General features: G+C 44.2%; 1 protein-coding gene across 1 annotated transcript in view; it reads left to right on the forward strand.

The window, feature by feature from the left end:
* Positions 1–20,401, forward strand: part of akt3a (v-akt murine thymoma viral oncogene homolog 3a) — a 140,184-nt gene that overhangs the window by 15,313 nt on the left and 104,470 nt on the right. The window contains exon 2 of the mRNA XM_023993807.2: positions 813–1,091. Within this exon, the coding sequence (XP_023849575.1) occupies positions 1,046–1,091 (46 nt within the window). The 5' untranslated portion in view covers positions 813–1,045. The remainder of the gene's footprint in view (positions 1–812; positions 1,092–20,401) is intronic.

The following is a 20,401-nucleotide window of genomic DNA, read 5'->3' on the forward strand; positions in this document are numbered from 1 at the left end:
GTTTGTTCTGATGTGTCTGTCCTATACCTGCGAGATAAGAAAGATCAGAATTTTTTATTTATTTATTTATTTATTACATATATTTAACCCCTTGTACTTCCATAATTTTTTTTAACTGGTTACCTTCAGATTGTGTTCGTGAGAGTCTCATCTTTCATTAGAGGGGTCATAATAGTTTGTAGGCAAAAACGTTCGTATGCTACAGATGTTTCCTTGAGAATACCTTTTTAACATTTTTATCATGGTCTGACAAACACAGTGGATTGAGATGCAGCCCAGGCAAAACAACTGATATCTCTAGCTTAAACTGATGGATTTTGATGGGGATTTTTTTATTATACCAATTATATTTCTGCAGGGGTGCGGACATCGACTCTATGGGACTAATAGCATAATCAATACCTTTTTTGATGCTTGATTGACTTTCTGTTTTATCTTATTGGCCATTTAGACTGGAGGGAACATTTAGGTTAGATGTTTGTCACTTTCTTTTATCCTGTTTTGAAAGAATATAAGGATATAAAAATACCAATAAAGACAGGAACATTGCAATATAGCTATTTAATAAACAGCATAGGAATGTGGTTCAGGGATGAATAGGAAGTATCAACAGGAGAGTCCAACTGCTGAGGGGAAAACAATGCAACAAGGGAAAAGTGGAAATGGAGTGGAGGAATGGAGGGATGTTATTTGGCTTCACAATGACCTGTTGTTTGTCATGTCAGATTGTGTAAGAATGAAGGGGGAACGACAAGGAGAGAGAGAGAGAAAATAATCTATGTATTATTTTTTCCCCTGTTACTTCCTTCCAGGCTGAGTCACCACTGGAGAGTGGGAAGGTCTGGAGAGAAAGAACGAGAGAACGAGAGAGAGAGAGGGGAGGGGAGGGAGAGAAGAAACAACCACGAGAGGAAGAGAAGACGCGACACACCACTTGTATGTGAGTGTGTGAGAGAGAGAGAGCGAGAGCAACTGAGCGAGCTGCCGGGAGAGCGCGAGTAAGGGAGGGCGAGAAACACCGCCGGCATCGAGGCTGGGAGGCACCATGAGCGATGTCACCATCGTCAAAGAAGGCTGGGTGCAAAAAAGGGGTAAGTAGTACCTCTCCTCTTATGGGCTGTTTTGTAACCGACTGGGATGAGTGAGAGTGAGAGAGAGAGAGAGAGAACATGGAGATGTGTGTTTGAGAGTGAGAGAGAAAATGAGTAAACACATGGATGGGTGATTATTCTGTGTGTCTCCCCAGGGACAAGTCTCTTTATTATGGTTGGCTGGCTGCTTTACGCCAGGGCATGGCTTCATTCTGATTGTGTCTGAAGAGAACAGTGTGTGTGGGTGTATGAGAGGAGAGGAGGGGAAGGGGGAGCACACAGCATGTGCCTGTAGTATGTACATGGTTTTCTGAGTGTCTGTCTGAGCTTAGCTTGTGGAGGTTGCGTGCGCGTGTGTGCGTGCGTGTTTGGCTGCTGTTGCTTAATGAAGGGGAAGGAGTGCCCCAGTGTTGATGTTGCAAGGCTGTTTTACTCCGATTTCACTTGGTCTCCCCTACTGTGTGTGGAATAGAGACAGAATTGTATTTGCCTTAAGCTGTTGTCTGCTGCCGGCTTCTGCTTCTACTAGACATGAAACAACCTCCCTTGTCCCTGACTCAATGCTAGTGTCCCTTTCTGGTCCTAGTCCTTCAGGGGTGCTGTGCTGAATCTGACATAAACCCTGAAGAGAGAGAATTAAGATTTTTCTTTAAGATTTGTGTAATTTCTCAGTTAATTTAATAAAGTTTGTGTTAGATTTTATTTTTAATATTTCAGCTTTTATTTTCATTGGTTTTTATTATCTTTTTCCTGTAAAGCACATTGCGGTGTATTCCATGTCTGAAATGTGCTGTATAAATAAAGCTTGATTTGATGTTATGCACTTGGCCTGTTGCACAACAGCTCTAACATATGAGGAGCATGTCATCACAGGGTCGTGGGTCACTGGCCGGTTTCTCTGAGTCTGTTGAGATCTTTTGATGAAGACGGACAAGACCTCACCCCTGCTCTACACTGGTCTTGGTGCCTTGCTCACTCTGTCTGTCTTGGTCTCTGTCTGTTTGATGGCCTTCTATTCCCCCTCAGTCTGTGCCCTGGGTGGGTGCTCTCTCTGACAGATTGTTCAACATTTTTCTCGAACCACCTAAAAATTCTCAGTGCTGCACTAAATTAGAGACAGCCTTAGTTTGCCTTACATCCTTAGTTTGTGTGTGTGTGTCTGTCCAAGCATGTGAGCAGCGATGGCACTGGCTGGCTCCAGTCACTCTTGCCACCCCATTTGGTTGAATTATGAGCCCCTAGTCCATGTCTGACATACTTGAGTTGATTTAGAAGACTCCAGGTACACTCCTCCAGCTCCTGCTCTCTCATTGAGCTGCTGCCTAAATAGATTTTTATGGACAAAATACAAGTGGTGAAGTGGATGGTCAGTGGACCTTAATGTCTGATGTGATTTGTGGGGTTTCTGATCCCCAGGGGTTCTGCTACAGACTTATTATAATAGGATCTCTAGCTGTCTTGGTCCTCTGTAGCTAAGTTGGTAGAGCATGGCGCTTGCAACGCAAGGATAGTGAGTTCGATTCCCGAGAACACCTGTATGGATAAAAGCGTCTGCTAAATGGCATCTATTCTAGATGTGATGAGCCACAGTCTGTTCTGGGGTTTTAGGCCTGCAGCACAGTCACATTGTGTTCTGTCTCTAAAGCTCCCAGAGCTCATGTCTGTCTATCAAAATGGAATGCAGCTTTTTAGGAGGCGTCTGCATGCAATTTTCCAGGCCATAGTACAGAACCATTATTCCAATGCTTTTGTGGTCTTACACAGTGTCAAGGCTTGCAGTTTAAGTGCTATTTGATGGTATTGAAGTATTGATCCACCCAAAGCAGAATTAGCCTAAACCAAGAAATTAGCTTAAGGACAAAGCTTGTTTTTCATCAGACATGATTGAATCAGGGCTTTAAGCTCTGCAAGGGATTCCAGTGAAATGCATTGGGGGGGGGGGGGCACGGGTGGGAGCAAGAGTGCTGTTGAGTTATCTGGGAAATGTCTGAACCTTAGAGCTTTATAATACTAGCAGTGCAGAGGTCATGTGAGTGTGCAGCCGTTGCATCGGTTTCAATGCTAATCACACGGGTAGGTGAGTGAAAAAGAATGCAGTGTATGACACACACCGTCTGAACACACTAGTAAGATTAACATAATCACACCGTGTGTGTGTGTGTGTCAACTTCTCGGAGCCTCCCAGATGTGCACATGCTCCAGAGCTGTCCATTCCATCCCATATAAAGCCATGTGGGAACCTGGGGGATCCGTTCAAACTTCCCTCCCTCCCTCCCCAGGAGGGGAGGGGCCACGCCTTCCTCCAGCCATGCAGATGGGGAGACGAGAGGAGCCTCGGCCCTAAGCTGCCTGGGAAACAGAGCACGTTTTGTTGGGCTTGGACTCCGGCCAACATGACCTTGTTCACCCTCTCTTTCTCTGCCCCTCCCTCTCCTCTCTCCATCCTTCGCTCATCTATTTTCCCTCCGCACTCTGTCCCGCTCCATTCTAACCGCCTGCCTTCCTGCTTGTGTTTCCCTTGCTGCAGTAAAGTTATTTTGTCCCTGGACTGACACAGGCTGTGTCTACTGGGTGAGTTTGTGAAAACAGAGCTGTGATACAAGGGGAAAGGGGGGCGTCTGGCGGTGACATAATTTCCTGTTTACGGACCAGCTGAATGGGTCTCTCTGAGAGGGGGCCAGCTGAAGAGAGGATGATTGACCAGCTCCTCTGTCCTCCTCCCTGCATTACATCCCTCCATCCATCCATGCTCTCACACTCAATTCACTAAGTGCTGATTGAACTCTGGGCCAATGATGTCCTCATCCCCTGGAAGCAGCAGATCGGAGACGAAGGTAGAACAATACACTACTAGGCTCTATTCAGTCCAAATCTGTAAACAGGTTTCCCGGTTCAATCAAAAGCAGCATTCTTCCATGTGTGTATTATTGCAACCCAAAGTGAATTGTTTTCAGCTATTTCCTGAAATCCGGTCACTGGGTTTGATGGAATAAGTCCAACTGCTTCTGGGGCTCACTTAAAGACATGTATTAATATAATTCGATTACTTTTGCAGTGTGGATCTCCTAGATATCTCCCTCACAGATCTACATGGATTCTCTCTAGCATATGGTGAAGCACAGAGGGAAATGGATGGCATCTGCACCATTCAGATAAGCATCCCACATGGCCCCCTTGGATTGGTTCTGGATGGCGTGTCTGTGTCATCATCTCTGGTTAAGAGCAGACCTCCCTGTCTGTGTTGTGTGTGTGTGTGTGCATAATGAGTGCTCTGGGGCTGCTGGGATCACATGGCTGCTCTGTTGCGGTCTCAGTCAGAACAGTGATGGAACACTGTGTACTGCAGGGGTTATGACTGGGGAAAAAGGGGAGTGGGGATGGGAGGGGGTGGAAGCTGTGCGGAGGCATGAATGAAGCTCTCTCTCGCGCACTCTCTCTCTCTGACTCTGACCTTGGTGGTACCAGCTCTGCTGACTGCGCTGTACCTTCAGTCACCTCTGGCAGGGAGAACCCATCTGACCCCACACAGAGCAACACTTCAGTGGCCATTGCACCACTCCTCTGGCTCCCCTCTCTCCCCCTCCGCCCAGGCCTCACGGTGGGGTGTGGGTAGGGGGGGGGGCTGCTAGTGGGAACTCCCTGGAAATCTCCTCCATGACTCAGAAGAAAGTGAGACACAGACAGCAGCCAATGTGATGTGACCCATCTGGTCTGTTTCCATAATTTGCTATCAACTTATCACACTTATGGTACATGTCTAGCTGCTCCTCCCCCCTCCAAGAGCACTAGTAGATAATACAGTGTAGCTTCACTACTATTAGACCTGTCTGCCTCCAGTCTTCTCCTCATGATGGGCCCCAGCGTGCGTCTGCCTGCCTGGTAGCGCGTTCCATCTACGCATATTAAGTGGAAGAGTGCAGCCTCCACAGTCACGACTCAGCCTTTCGTGCGTGTCTGTGTGATGCATCAAGGACACACACGCACACAGACAGACTTACTGTATACACAGAAAATTGTCTGGCTGGCTGGCTGTCTCTCTAGCTAGCTGGCTGTCTGTCTGGCTGGGAGAGGACTTGCTTGCTGACTGGCTGGGTGGCTTGCTGGCAGTCTTGTACGTGACTAGCTGGCTGGGAGAGATCTTGCTTGCTCACTGTCTTTCTGGCTGGCTGGCTGGGAGAGGTCTTGCTTGCTCACTGTCTTTCTGGCTGGCTGTCTGGGTGGCTGTCTGGGAGTGGTCTTACTTGCTGGCTGACTGGGAGAGGTCTTGTTGCTGGCTGTCTGTCTGACTAGCTGACTGGGAGAGGTCTTGTTTGCTGCTGTCCAGGGAGGGGTGCAGGCCAGAGGAACAGGGTTAGGGTACTGCTGACTCATGGCCCAATCCAGAACTGTGTGTGTGTGTGTGTGTGTGTGTGTGTGTGTGTGTGTGTGTGTGTGTGTGTGTGTGTGTGTGTGTGTGTGTGTGTCTGGATGGCCCAGGGCCGGCCTTCTCTGATGATTGTGCTGCATTATTATTAGTCATCAGAATGCTGACTGATGTGGTCCATGTGTTCTGATCCTCAGATAGTGGATCACATAGTACTAGACTCAGTGCTCTTCATGTTGCTCTACTCTCATCCATCCCTCAGTCCAAACTGCACTCTGTGTGTGTAAACGTCTGCTGCGTGTCTTGTCTGTGTGTTGAGCCCTGTCTGAGCAGGAGAGAGGAGGACTAGGAAGGTTGGGGTGTGATGCATTTAGACTCTAAATGCTATTGCCATGTCTGTGTTGAGGGTTAAAGTGCTTGATCTTTACCAAATGTGATGAAAATGCCCAGCATGTGTTTACTCGTACTTGTAACCTGTAGCAGGAAATGTATAGGACAGGATCGATATCCATATGTCATGTAATTTAATGTCTGTAGGCTACATGTTTCAAACAGACCACCATAGTCCCTGTGCCAAGAAAGCGAAGGTAACCTGCCTAAATGATTGCCGCCCGTTGCACTCACGTCGGTAGCCATGAAGTGCTTTGAAAGCCTGGTCATGGCTCAGATCAACACCATCATGCCGGAAGCCCTAGACCCACTCCGCTTCAGATACCGCCCCAACAGATCCACAGAGGACGCGATCTCAATCGCACTCCACACTGCCCTTTCCCACCTGGGCAAAAGGAACAGCTATGTGAGAATGCTGTTAATTGACTACAGCTCAGCGTTCAACACCAGAGTGCCCACAAAGCTCATCACTAAGCTAAGGATTCTGGGACTAAACACCTACCTCTGCGACTGGATCCTGGACTTCTTGACGGGCCGCCCCCAAGTGGTAAGGGTAGGCAACAACACAGCTGCCACGCTGATCCTCAACCCTGGGGCCCCTCAGGGGTGTGTGCTTAGTCCCCTCCTGTACTCCCTGTTCACCCACGACTGTGTGACCAAGCACGACTCCAACACCATCATTAAGTTTGCTGACGACACAACAGTGGTAGGCCTGATCACCAAAAACGATGAGACAGCCTATAGGGAGGAGGTCGGAGAACTGGAAGTGTGTCCAGACCAACAACCTCTCCCTCAATGTGAGCAAGACAAAGGAGATGATCGTGGACTATAGGAAAAGGAGGGCCAAACAGGCCCCCATTAACATCGACGGGGCTGAAGTGGAGTGGATAGAAGTTTCAAGTTCCTTGATGTCCACATGACCAACAACCTATCATGGTCCAAACACACCAAGCCAGTTGTGAAGAGGGCACGACAATACCTTTTCCCCCTCAGGAGACTAAAAAGATTTGGCATGGGTCCCCAGATCCTCAAAAAGTTGCACTATCGAGAGCATCTTGACTGGTTGCATCACCGCCTGGTATGGCAACTGCTCGGCATCTGACCGCAAGGCGCTACAGAGGGTAGTGCATACGGCCCAGTACATCACTGGGGCCAAGCTTCCTGACATCCAGGATCTATATACTAGGCGGTGTCAGAGGAATGACGAAAAAATTGTCAGACTCCACAATCACCCAAGTCATAGACTGTTGTCTCTGCTACCGCACGGCAAGCGGTACCGGAACGCCAAGTCTAGGACCAAAAGGCCCCTTAACGCTTCTACCCTCAAGCCATAAGACTGCTGAACAATTAATCAAATGGCCACCCGGACTATTTACATTGACCCCACCGCACCCCTTTGTTTTTACACTGCTGCTACTCGCTGTTGTGTATCTATGCATAGTCATTTTACCTCGACTAACCTGTACCCCCGCACATTGACTCGGTACCGGTACCCCTTGTATATAGCCTCGTTATTGTTATGTAATTTTCTTATGTTACTTTAAAAATAAAAATCACTTTAGTTTATTAAGTAAATATTTTTCTTAACTCTATTTCTTGAACTGCATTGTTGGTTAAGGGTTAAGGGCTTGTAAGCATTTCAAGGTAAGGTCTACACCTGTTGTATTCGGCGCATGTGACAAATAAAATTAGATTTTTGATTTGATTAATGCTTACTGAAAGAAAAGCATGCTTTGATAAAGTTGGCTTTATTAGTTGTAACAGTCTAATGATAATGGAAGAGTTATTACTCGCCATACACTAGATAAGTAACACAGCATTCCTCCCAAAAGGAGCCTCAAAGTTAGTTTTTTCAGAGAAACACTCTCTACTTTTTAATTAGCAAATGGTTGTTTTCATCGTGATAGTCAACATATTTTCCCATTATCTCCTTTCTCTGAATGAGACTAACTCTCACTGAAGACATATTTCAATGTCTGCAGTCAACACATTTATCAAAGTAGTCAGAACAACAACAGGGACGCATCGAGCGGCTTAAATTACTTCATCAGAACATTCCTCTCCCTCATTAAACATTCCTGGAATGTTCTGTCTGCTTGCTATCATCGCTGGCACTCAATCATCTTCCGCCTTCCGTCATACCATCCAGAGAGTCTTCTCACTCATTCTCTAGATCCAGTATCCCCCTGCAAGGCTAACATTCACAGCATAGACCAGCTTAAATTTTAAGATGGTACATGCTGGTCTATGCTGGTCATGCTGGTGGGACCAACATGGCCTAGCTAGTTAGGCTAGCTGCGCAACCAAGCTTGTGACCAGCTTATGCTGGTACTGGATGCTGTTGATGCTAGTATGCTGTTGACCAGTTTATCCTGGTATGCTGTTGACCAAGCTGGTCTATGTTGGTCCAACATGGTCTAGCTCAGGGATGGGTAACTTTGATGGGGGGCCGCAGGGGCCGCAGTGGCTCACGTGTCTGAAAACCCGCATCCATACCCACACATGCAGTCAGAACCGGCCCTAGCCTTTTGGGGGCCCTAAGCAACATTTTGTTGCCCCCCCCCATTTGACCATGATTACTACTAATGGATATGGTCTAGTGGCCAGCTAACATACCAATCTAAAAATGTTTTGCTTTAATGGGCTAATTGAGTGACAGTCAGTGACTGACATAACGTAACTGTTGATGAACAAACACATTTTGAAATTGTGCCTTGTGTATCCTACTATTCTAACTCTTAACAGTAAGTTGAGAGCAAGACTGAGTTCCCTTTTGTTCCGCGGGCCTACAAAAGGGGGGCTGCCAGTTACCCATCCCGGGTCTAGCTGGTCAAGCTGGTCTGGCAAAACCACACCTATTATCATATTTTACAGCATGCTCTATTGCAGTTAGATTTTTTAAATTGTTTGTTTCAATATCTTTTTGGTTTGTTGTGTTTTTGCATGTACATTGATTTGATGAATTAATCTTATTCTACACAAAGATAAATAACACATTTTGGTGCACTTATTAGTTGGACTTATTGCACACGTTACTGAAATGGTTGTTCCCATTTAGATGGTTTAGGTAGTCTTAATTACTCCTCTTTCTAACCCTGGCAGTCATTCTGAATGTAGATTGTGGGCGAATTTATACACCTTTGTAATATTTATGAAATGCATATTGTTATATTTGGTAGCACTTATTTGTTTTTCCTTTGCCTCCAACCCCCTTCGATGTGTAGAACGGATGTGGGTGGGGCCAGGTCTACATAAGGGTGCAAATTTTAAAAAATCATAAAAGCTCTGATGAAGGCCGTGAGGCCGATACGTAAGCTTATTAAATATCAGTGATACTATCAAGAGAAGTATGCGGTTTCCTTTTTCCTTCAGATTGTGGTCGAATAAAAGTTTAAATTGTTGGATACCAACATTTAATAGGAATAAAACATCACTTTGCAAGCCAGCAGAATGTGACTTGCAGGCCTGTTTTGGCCACTGTATTAGGGAAAAACTAAGCCCTCAAATGAAGGCCTTATGATATATGTCTTTAAATAATAAAGCACTTTGATGCTGGTCACCAATGTCCAAAACCCATCGAAGGCACCAGCGAAGGCACCAGCAAAAACACCACAATGAAGGCACCAGCAAAAACACCACAATGAAGGCACCAGCAAAAACACCACAATGAAGGCACCAGCAAAACCAGCAAAAACACCACAATGAAGGCACCAGCAAAAACACCACAATGAAGGCACCAGCAAAAACACCACAATGAAGGCACCAGCAAAAACACCACAATGAAGGCAGGTGACCAGCATAATCAGCCTATTCTGGTCTATGCTGTTTTTTTCAGCAGGGATGTTCTATAGCAGGGCTGCCCAACAGTCTTCCTGGAGATCTACCGTCCTGTGGGTTTTCAGTCCAACCCTAATTTAACACACCTGATTATACTAATTAGCTGCTCAACAAGATCTTAACTAGCTGAATCAGATATGCTAAATTAGGGTTGGACTGAAAACCTACAGGAAAGTAGATCTCCAGGAAGAGGGTTGGACAGCCCTGTTCTATAGGTTTCCATCGGTACATATTACCAGGCCCGTGTTTCTCTGCTCATACGCTGGCTCAAACTTGGTGTTTGTTGTGAAGAGTTGCAGGATCATAGAGTTCACTACTGTAATGATGAGCTCAATGTCAAGAGTCTGATGACTCAAGAGTCAGGAGGATGGATACCGCAAAGAGAAGGAGTGAGAGGGGGAGAGAGACCACTCAGCCATGTCTGTCTGTGCTCTTTCCCCGTCCAGTGCTCAGGTTTCGGGGGCAGACAGGACAGGACCTCTGTTCAGGGTCTTATCAGGGACGGACATCTTGGCTAGTGTGACCGTGTCAGCTGCCACCCGCCTGAATGGTGCCATTGAAGGGGAAAAGGAGCAGGGGGTGGCCCATACCTATGGCACTGTTAGGCTGATCCTGGGTCTGGGGAGCAAGGCTTAGAGGCGAGCTGTAGGAATGGAGGCTGGTTTGACTCAAGATGTTGTTACTTTTTTGGTTCAACCTCTGAGGAACACTCTTGGTATTGATTGGCTTTGGCTAAACTCATGGGCGTCTAATGGGTGTCGATCTGAGAGAGCGCGTTATACCCCGGAACGGGTCTCTTGCTTGAAACTGCCTTTTACACAAAGCTCAATAACTTTAAATGGAACCATGAGTAAACCTGTAGGAAACAGTTTACTGAAGCATAGAGGGAATGTTTTTTTTACTGTTCTTCAACAACGTACCACTGTCAGCCTGTGTTAAAATATGCTTAAAATATGCCTCCCGGGTGGCACAGTGGTCTAGCTGTGCCACCAGAGACTCTGGGTTTGTCTCATCGCGCACTAGCGACTCCTGTGGCGGACCGGGCGCAGTGGGGAGAAAAAGGGGGTAAAAAAAAAATATATATATTAAAATGATTAAAAGGAGAAGTGATTGCGTTGAGTTGTTTTGGGGAAATTAACATAGCCATTAGAGGTCGACCGATTTATGATTTTTCAACGCCGATACCGATACCGATTATTGGAGGACCAAAAACAGCCGATACCGATTAATCGTAATAATGACAATTACAACAATACTGAATGAACACTTATTTTAACTTAATATAATACATCAATAAAATCAATTTAGCCTCAAATAAATAATGAAACATGTTTAATTTGGTTTAAATAATGCAAAAACAAAGTGATGGAGAAGAAAGTAAAAGTCAATACAGTGGTGCAAAAAAGTATTTAGTCAGCCACCAATTGTGCAAGTTCTCCCACTTAAAAAGATGAGAGAGGCCTGTAATTTTCATCATAGGTACACTTCAACTATGACAGACAAAATGAGAAAAGAAAATCCAGAAAATCACATTGTAGGATTTTTTATGAATTTATTTGCAAATTATGGTGGAAAATAAGTATTTGGTCACCTACAAACAAGCAAGATTTCTGGCTCTCACAGACCTGTAACTTCTTCTTTAAGAGGCTCCTCTGTCCTCCACTCGTTACCTGTATTAATGGCACCTGTTTGAACTTGTTATCAGTATAAAAGACACCTGTCCACAACCTCAAACAGTCACACTCCAAACTCCACTATGGCCAAGACCAAAGAGCTGTCAAAGGACACCAGATTTAGGGCAGAGTATTTGGACTCTGCCGGTCTATGCTGCATTGACATACGTATGGCCTCTTCCATAAGCCTATCCCTACCTAGCCAATCAGAGCTGTTGTGTTGTAGACGCACTCGGGGTTGTGAGGGTGTGTGTGTAGGACCTCCTTTGTTTTTAATCCGAGTATATATTGGCCATGCTCATAAATATGTAATCAGCTGTGAGCCATTAGGAAAATTGGGATACCATGACAGAAGTCTTCATGGTTGATGCCACACACGGATGCAGTATCTGCTGGCCTGAACTATCAGCTTAGGTAACAGATACTGATCAGTCGTGGTGATGACGCGTTTGCCTTTAGCAATGGAACATCCAAACTATACGCTCACTTTTCATTAAGTGTTCAATGAATCTTTCATGGAAAAGTGTCCCACTCCGGCATTAGTATGGAAGAGTCAAGCACAGGCGTGTGCATGCTGTTCTGTGAGGAGCAGTGGTTGGTTCAGGAATGTATATACAGTATACTGAATAAAAATATAAACACAACATGCAACAATTTCAACTATTTTACTGTGTTAAAGTTCATATAAGGAAATCAGTCAATTGAAATAAATTCATTAGGCCCAAATCTATGGATTTCATATGACTGGGCAGGGGCGCAGCCATAGGTGGGCCTGGGAGGGCATAGGTCCACCCACTGGGGAGCCAGGCCCAGCCAATCAGAATGCGTTTTCCCCCACAAAAGGGCTTTATTATAGACAGAAGTACTCCTCAGTTTCATCAGCTATCCAGGTGGCTGGTCTCAGACGATCCCGCAGGTTAAGAAGCCGGATGTGGAGGTCCTGGGCTGGCGTGTTTACACGTAGGGCTGTGGCGGTCATGAAATTTCGTCAGTCAGTGATTGCCAAGCAAATAACTGCTGCTCTCACGGTAATTGACCGTTAATTAACATAAACACATTCAGCATTTCAAGCCACTGACGGAGACCTTTGGAACATCTACATTTTCAAAAGTCTAATAAATCCATGTAATATAGCCTACACTTTCACAATAAATCCAGAATTTAGACAGGTCTAAAGAAGCATGATATGAAGAAAATGGAGTCTATTTCAGAAGAACAGAATAGCAAACTCTGGGTTGTCCTTATGTTAGGTCCTCATCAGGCTGTTGGGTACGCTAGTTCATTTAGCAGACAAGATTTGCTTGCAATTCCCGTGCATTATTTGATGTAATTTTATAGAATGAAGAATAAAATAGAAAGGATGTTTTCTCCTAACGATTTGAGGGAGTGCGCACATGCAGCTATTCTGTGTTGAGCGGGTAACAAAGAAACAGGTACTCCTATATGCTTAATTTAGAGTTATTAATCAAACTTTAGTTGTTCTACAAACGTTGGCCTATATGTTTTGATTTTTAATACATTCTAAGGCTGCATGATACGACTCTAATAATGATTTGAAAAAAGTCTCATGAAAGGCATGAGCTCTATTGGTTTTTGTGCAGGCTTTACACACTTCATCAGCCTCTCATTCACAATTTGACAAGCACTTGATAATGCCTCAAATTTTCTGGCGTCATCCCCTTTGTGTGGCCATAATGCCCCTTAAAAAAAATCCATGTCTTTTGCTGCCAGTGGCTGTTGTGCCCTTGGGCTGAATATAATAATTATAATTCACTTCTCCCTGAGTGCTGCATGCTCCAAAGCACCTCTCACTCATATGGCTCTCCATCACGTGATCGGGTCTTTCTCACAGGCTACAAGTGCAGACCGACACATTGGGAACGCAACTGCACGCATCCTTATCCAATTCTGAGGTGCATATTGAAGATATTGGAAGAACCGTCCACATTTACTTTTCGTCAGCCAACAAGATGAGTAGGCCTAACGAACAGCAAAAGCACTAGCCTACATTAATCTACTATCCCCCACAGTATAAAAGTTGACCTATTGTGTGCAAGAAATAAAAATGTCAAACATAGTCTGGGACAGTTGTGGAATGCGATAGATCCCAAATTAATACAACCACTTGCATCAAAAAACCTGTTTTACGCAATGAGGCTGACGCACCAGATCAGAACGTTTAGCTTAAAATGCTGATAAACTATTAGGCTATTTCTTCACATTATAAGGGCAGCAGTGAGCACACGGCAGTAGGCTATAAGCGTGAATGTTCCATTAGCGGGAAAACACTATTATCAAAAGTGACCGCAAATGTGATTATGCATGTAATGCTTTTATTATAAGGGTGCATTTTTATGGTGAAAATTACCTTTCCCAAACATGAAACTCACGCACTGCTTATGTATGCCAGTTAGGCTCTACACCCCTTGTAAAGGGGATTAATGTGCTTAATTTTAAGATGTTATTTGGCGGCTTTAGTTGTGATACAAACCTTATCAAAACATATAGGCCTATGGGCTAGGCTACATGAGGTGTGCGACTATGATTTGAAAAAGTCACACAAAAAAGGCATTGTTTCTTGCCTTACGCTGGGCATCATTCACAAGTGATAATATATAATTCACAAGTGATATTGTAATATAATATTGTCACCAATCAGACTATTCTTGATTTAATCTTGTCTTTACATATATTATTTAGTATATGTGCGAAATTTGTTTAGATTTAGAATGGACCATTATCAGGCACCTGACTCGAAACAGGGTTAGGGGGAAAAATACACGTCATCTATGCACATAAATAGCTAATGGAGGATGCTTTTCCCATGGTACATTTTTGAATGCCAGCCAGGTAGACTTTACTCCTGTTGTAAAGAGAAGCAATGTGCTTAATATTAGGAAAGTTGAGAAATAAATATTGTAGGCCTAGCTTATAGAAAGCTGATGGGATCCTCCTCTTTTTTTAATAGAGGCCACCACTGTTTTCTCACGCAATTGCCTAGCCTATAGAAATGTTGCGCAACATGAGTTTATGGGCTCTCATGAAGTGTTTCATGAGATTTTCGATTACGTTTGCATTGATGTCAGAGTGGTTAGAGGGACAATAGAGTGCTGAGTACCAGGCAGTTAGCAAGTTTGGTAGGCTACTGATGACCAACAGCAGAATCAGAGCTTGGAGAAACCTGATTGATCACGTGGAATTTGACTGCCTTCGTGACCACCGGTGTTTTGCGGTAATACGGTCACCGTAACAGCCCTAGTTACATGTGGTCTGCGGTTGTGAGGCCGGTTGGACGTATTGCCAAATTGGAGGCGGCTTAAAAAAAGGGCCCGACGGACAGTGCTGCCGTGCTTCTAGCTCTTAGGAAACGTTGTAGTATTTAGTTTTTTTTATGTGTTATTTCTTACATTATTAGCCCAGGAAATGTTTCATGTTATTACATACAGCCCGGAAGAACTCTTGGATATCAGAGCGGCGGTAACTCACCAGCATTACGACCAGGAATTTCCCGAATCGGATCCTTTGTTCGTACCCTCCAGTGCAATTTAACTGATTCCAGAGGCTGTTCCAAAACACCGCCGGTGGAAAAGAGGTACTCGGAGTGGACTTTTAGTCTGACTCAGGAGGTGCGCACACCACCTACCGATCTGTGCATATTACTCGCTAATGTTCAGTCTCTGGATAATAAAGTTGACGAGCTCAGAGCGAGGATTTCCTTCCAGATAGATATCAGGGATTGTAACATACTCTGTTTCACGGAAACATGGCTCTCTCGGGATATACTGTCTGAGTCCGTTCAGCCAGTTGGGTTCTCAGTTCATCGTGCAGACAGAAATACATATCTCTCCGGGAAGAAGAAGGGCAGGGCTGTATGTTTCATGGTGTGATTGTGATTAGAGGTTGACCGATTATGATTTTTTTAACGCCGATACCGATTATTGGAGGACCAAAGAAAGCCGATACCGATTAATCGGACAATTTATATATATATATATATATATATATTTGTAATAATGGCAATTACAACAATACTGAATGAACAATGAACATTTATTTTAACTTAATATAATACATCAATAAAATCCATTTAGTCTCAAATAAATAATGAAACATGTTCAATTTGGTTTAAATAATGCAAAAACAAAGTGTTGGAGAAGAAAGTAAAAGTGCAATATGTGCCATGTAAAAAATCTAACGTTTAAGTTCCTTGCTCAGAACATGAGAACATATGAAAGCTGGTGGTTCCTTTTAACATGAGTCTTCAATATTCCCAGGTAAGAAGTTTTAGGTTGTAGTTATTATAGGACTATTTCTCTCTATACCATTTGTATTTCATATACCTTTGACTGTTGGATGTTCTAATAGGTACTTTAGTATTGCCAGCCTAATCTCGGGAGTTGATAGGCTTGAAGTCATGAACAGCGCAATGCTTGAAGCATTGCGAAGAGCTGCTGGCAAACGCAGTGGAGTGCTGTTTCAATGAATGCTTAGGAGCCTGCTGCTGCCTACCACCGCTCAGTCAGACTGCTCTATCAAATCATAGACTTCATTATAATATAATAACACACAGAAATACAAGCCTTAAGGTCATTAATATGGTCAAATCCGGAAACTATTATTTAGAAAACAAAACGTTTATTCTTTCAGTGAAATACGGAATTGTTCCGTATTTTATCTAACGGGTGGCATCCATAAGTCTAAATATTGCTATTACATTGCACAACCTTCGATGTTATGTCATAATTACGTATAATTCTGGCAAATTAGTTCGCAACGAGCCAGGTGGCCCAAACTGTTGCATATGCCCTGACTCTGCGAGCAATGAACGCAAGAGAAGTGACAAAACTTCCCAAGTTTAATATTGCCTGCTAACATGAATTTATTTGAACTAAATATGCAGGTTTAAAAATATATACTTGTGTATTGATTTTAAGAAAGGCATTGATGTTTATGGTTAGGTAAACATTGGTGCAACGACAGTGCTTTTTTCGTGAATGCGCTTGTTAAATCACCCATTTGGCGAAGTAGGCTGTGTTTCAATGACAAATTAACAGGCACCGCATCGATTTTATGCAACGCAGGACAAGCTAGATAAACTAGTAATATCATCAACCATGTGTAGTTAATTAGTGAATATTAGTGATGTTTTTCCTGGAGAGAATTGGCTTCTTTGCTGCCCTTCTTGACACCAGGCCATCCTCCAAAAGTCTTCGCCTCACTGTGCGTGCAGATGCACTCACACCTGCCAGCTGCCATTCCTGAGCAAGCTCTGTACTGGTGGTGCCCCGATCCCGCAGCTGAATCAACTTTAGGAGACGGTCCTGGTGCTTGCTGGACTTTCTTGGGCGCCCTGAAGCCTTCTTCACAACAATTGAACCGCTCTCCTTGAAGTTCTTGAAGATCCGATAAATGGTTGATTTAGTTGCAATCTTACTGGCAGCAATATCCTTGCCTGTGAAGCACTTTTTGTGCAAAGCAATGATGACGGCACGTGTTTCCTTGCAAGTAAACATGGCTGACAGAGGAAGAACAATGATTCCAAGCACCACCCTCCTTTTGAAGCTTCCAGTCTGTTATTCGAACTCAATCAGCATGACAGAGTGATCTCCAGCCTTGTCCTCGTCAACACTCACACCTGTATTAACGAGAGAATCACTGACATGTCAGCTGGTACTTTTGTGGCAGGGCTGTAAAGCAGTGGAAATGTTTTTTGGGGATTCAGTTCATTTGCATTGTAAAGAGGGACTTTGCAATTCATCTGATCACTCTTCATAACATTCTGGAGTATATACAAATTGCCATCATACAAACTGAGGTAGCAGACTTTGTGAAAATTAATATTTGAGTCATTCTCAACTTTTGGCCACGACTGTACATACATACACATATATAAACTCAGCAAAAAGATAAATGTCCCTTTTTCAGGACCCTGTCTTTCAAAGATAATTTGTAAAAATCCAAATAACTTAACAGATCTTTATTGTAAAGGGTTTAAACACTGTTTCCCATGCTTGTTCAATGAACCATAAACAATTAATGAACATGCACCTTTAGAGCGGTCGTTAAGACACTAACAGCTTACAGACGGTAGGCAATTAAGGTCACAGTTATGAAAACTTAGGACACTAAAGAAGCCTTTCTACTTATTCTGAAAAACACAAAGAATGATGCCCAGGGTCCCTGCTCATTTGCGTGAACGTGCCTTAGGCATGCTGCAAGGAGACATGAGGACTGCAGATGTGGCCAGGGCAATAAATTGCAATGTCCGTGCTGTGAGACGCCTAAGACAGCGCTACAGGGAGACAGGATGGACAGCTGATCGTCYTCGCAGTGGCAGACCACGTGTAACAACACCTGCATAGGATTGGTACGTCCGAACATCACACCTGCGGGACAGGTACAGGATGGCAACAACAACTGCCACCAGGAACCACCAGGAACGCACAATCCCTCCATCAGTGCTCAGACTATCCGCAATAGACTGAGAGAGGCTGGACTGAGGGCTTGTAGGTCTGTTGTAAGGCAGGTCCTCAACAGACATCACCGGAAACAACATCGCCTATGGGCACAAACCCACCGTCGCTGGACCAGACAGGACTGGCAAAAAGTTATTTTCATTGACGAGTCGCGGTTTTGTCTCACCAGGGGTGATGGTCGGATTTGCGTTTATCGTCGAAGGAATGAGCGTTACACCGAGGCCTGTACTCTGGAGCGGGATCGATTTGGAGGTGGAGGGTCCGTCATGGTCTGGGGTGGTGTGTCACAGCATCATCGGACTGAGCTTGTTGTCATTACAGGCAGTCTCAATTCTGTGTGTTACAGGGAAGACATCCTCCTCCCTCATGTGGTACCCTTCCTGCAGGCTCATCCTGACATGACCCTCCAGCATGTCAATGCCACCAGCCATACTGCTTGTTCTGTGCGTGATTTCCTGCAAGACAGGAATGTCAGTGTTCTGCCATGGCCAGCGACAAGCCCGGATCTCAATCCCATTGAGCACATCTGGGACCTGTTGGAATGGAGGGTGAGGGCTAGGGCCATTCCCCCCAGAAATGTCTGTGAACTTGCAGGTGCCTTGATGGAAGAGTGGGGTAACATCTCCACAGCAAGAACAGACAAATCTGGTGCAGTCCATGAGGAGGAGATGCACTGCAGTACTTAATACAGCTGGTGGCCACACCAGATACTGACTATTACTTTTGATTTTGACCCCCCTTTGTTCAGGGACACATTATTCCATTTCTGTTAGTCACATGTCTGTGGAACTTGTTCAGTTTATGTCTGTTGTTGAATCTTGTTATGTTCATACAAATATTTACACATGCTAAGTTTGCTAAAAATAAACGCAGTTGACAGTACCTACAGTTGAAGTCGGAAGTTTACATACACCTTAGCCAAATACATTTAAACTCAGTTTTTCACATTTCCTGACATTTAATCCTGGTAAAAATTCCCTGTCTTAGGTCAGTTAGGATCATCACTTTATTTTAAGAATGTGAAATGTCAGAATTATAGTGTAGAGAGTGATTTATTTCAGGTTTTATTTCTTTCATCACATTCCCAGTGGGTAGAAGTTTACATACATTCAATTAGTATTTGGTATCATTGCCTTAACATTGCTTAACTTTGGTCAAACGTTTCGGGTAGCCTTCCACAAGCTTCCCACAATAAGTTGGGTGAATTTTGGCCCATTCCTCCTGACAGAGCTGGTGTAATCGAGTCAGGTTTTTAGGCCTCCTTGCTCGCACACGCTTTTTCAGTTCTGCCCACAAATTTTCTATAGGATTGAGGTCAAGGCTTTGTGATGGCCACTCCAATACCTTGACTTTGTTGTCCTTAAGCCATTTTCCACAACTTTGGAAGTATGCTTGGGGTCATTGTCCATTTGGATGACCAATTTGCGACGAAACTTTAACTTCCTGACTGATGTCTTGAGATGTTGCTTCAATATATCCACATAATTTCCCGTCCTCATGATGCCATCTATTTTGTGAAGTGCACCAGTCCCTCCTGCAGCAAAGCACCCCCACAACATGATGCTGCCACCCCCGTGCTTCACAGTTGGGATGGTGTTCTTCGGCTTGCAAGCCTCCCCCTTTTCCTCCAAACATAACGATGGTCATTATGGCCAAACAGTTATTTTTTTGTTTCATCATACCAGAGGAAATTTCTCCAAAACGTACAATCTTTGTCCCCATGTGCAGTTGCAAACCGTAGTCTGGCTTTTTTGTAGCGGTTCTGAAGCAGTGGCTTCTTCCTTGCTGAGCGACCTTTCAGGTTATGTCGATATAGGACTCGTCTTACTGTGGATATAGATATTTTTGTACATGTTTCTTCCAGCATCTTCACAAGGTCCTTTGGTGTTGTTCTGGGATTGATTTGCACTTTTCACACCAACGTACGTTCCATTCTAGGAGACAGAACGCGTCTCCTTCCTGAGAGGTATGACAGCTGCGTGGTTCCATGGTGTTTATACTTGCATACTATTGTTTGTACAGATGAACATGGTACCTTCAGGCGTTTGGAAATTGTTTCCAAGGATGAACCAAACTTGTGCAGGTCCCCCCCAAGAAAATCTGATGTATTTGGCAGATTTCCTTTTGATTTTCCCATGATGTCAAGCAAAGAGGCAGTGAGTTTGTAGGTAGGCCTTGAAATACATCCACAGGTACACTTACAATTTACTCAAATGATGTAAATTAGCCTATCAGAAGCTTCTAAAGCCATGACATAATTTTCTGGAATTTTCCAAGCTGTTTAAATCAAATCAAATCAAATGTATTTATATAGCCCTTCTTACATCAGCTGATAGCTCAAAGTACTGTACAGAAACCCAGCCTAAAACCCCAAACAGCAAGCAATGCAGGTGTAGAAGCACAGTGGCTAGGAAAAACTCCCTAGAAAGGCCAAAACCTAGGAAGAAACCTAGAGAGGAACCAGGCTATGAGGGGTGGCCAGTCCTCTTCTGGCTGTGCCTGGTGGAGATTATAACAGAACATGGTCAAGATGTTTAAATGTTCATAAATGACCAGCATGGTCAAATAATA

This window comes from Salvelinus sp. IW2-2015, linkage group LG8, assembly GCF_002910315.2.
Source record: "Salvelinus sp. IW2-2015 linkage group LG8, ASM291031v2, whole genome shotgun sequence".
NCBI lineage: Eukaryota > Metazoa > Chordata > Actinopteri > Salmoniformes > Salmonidae > Salvelinus > Salvelinus sp. IW2-2015.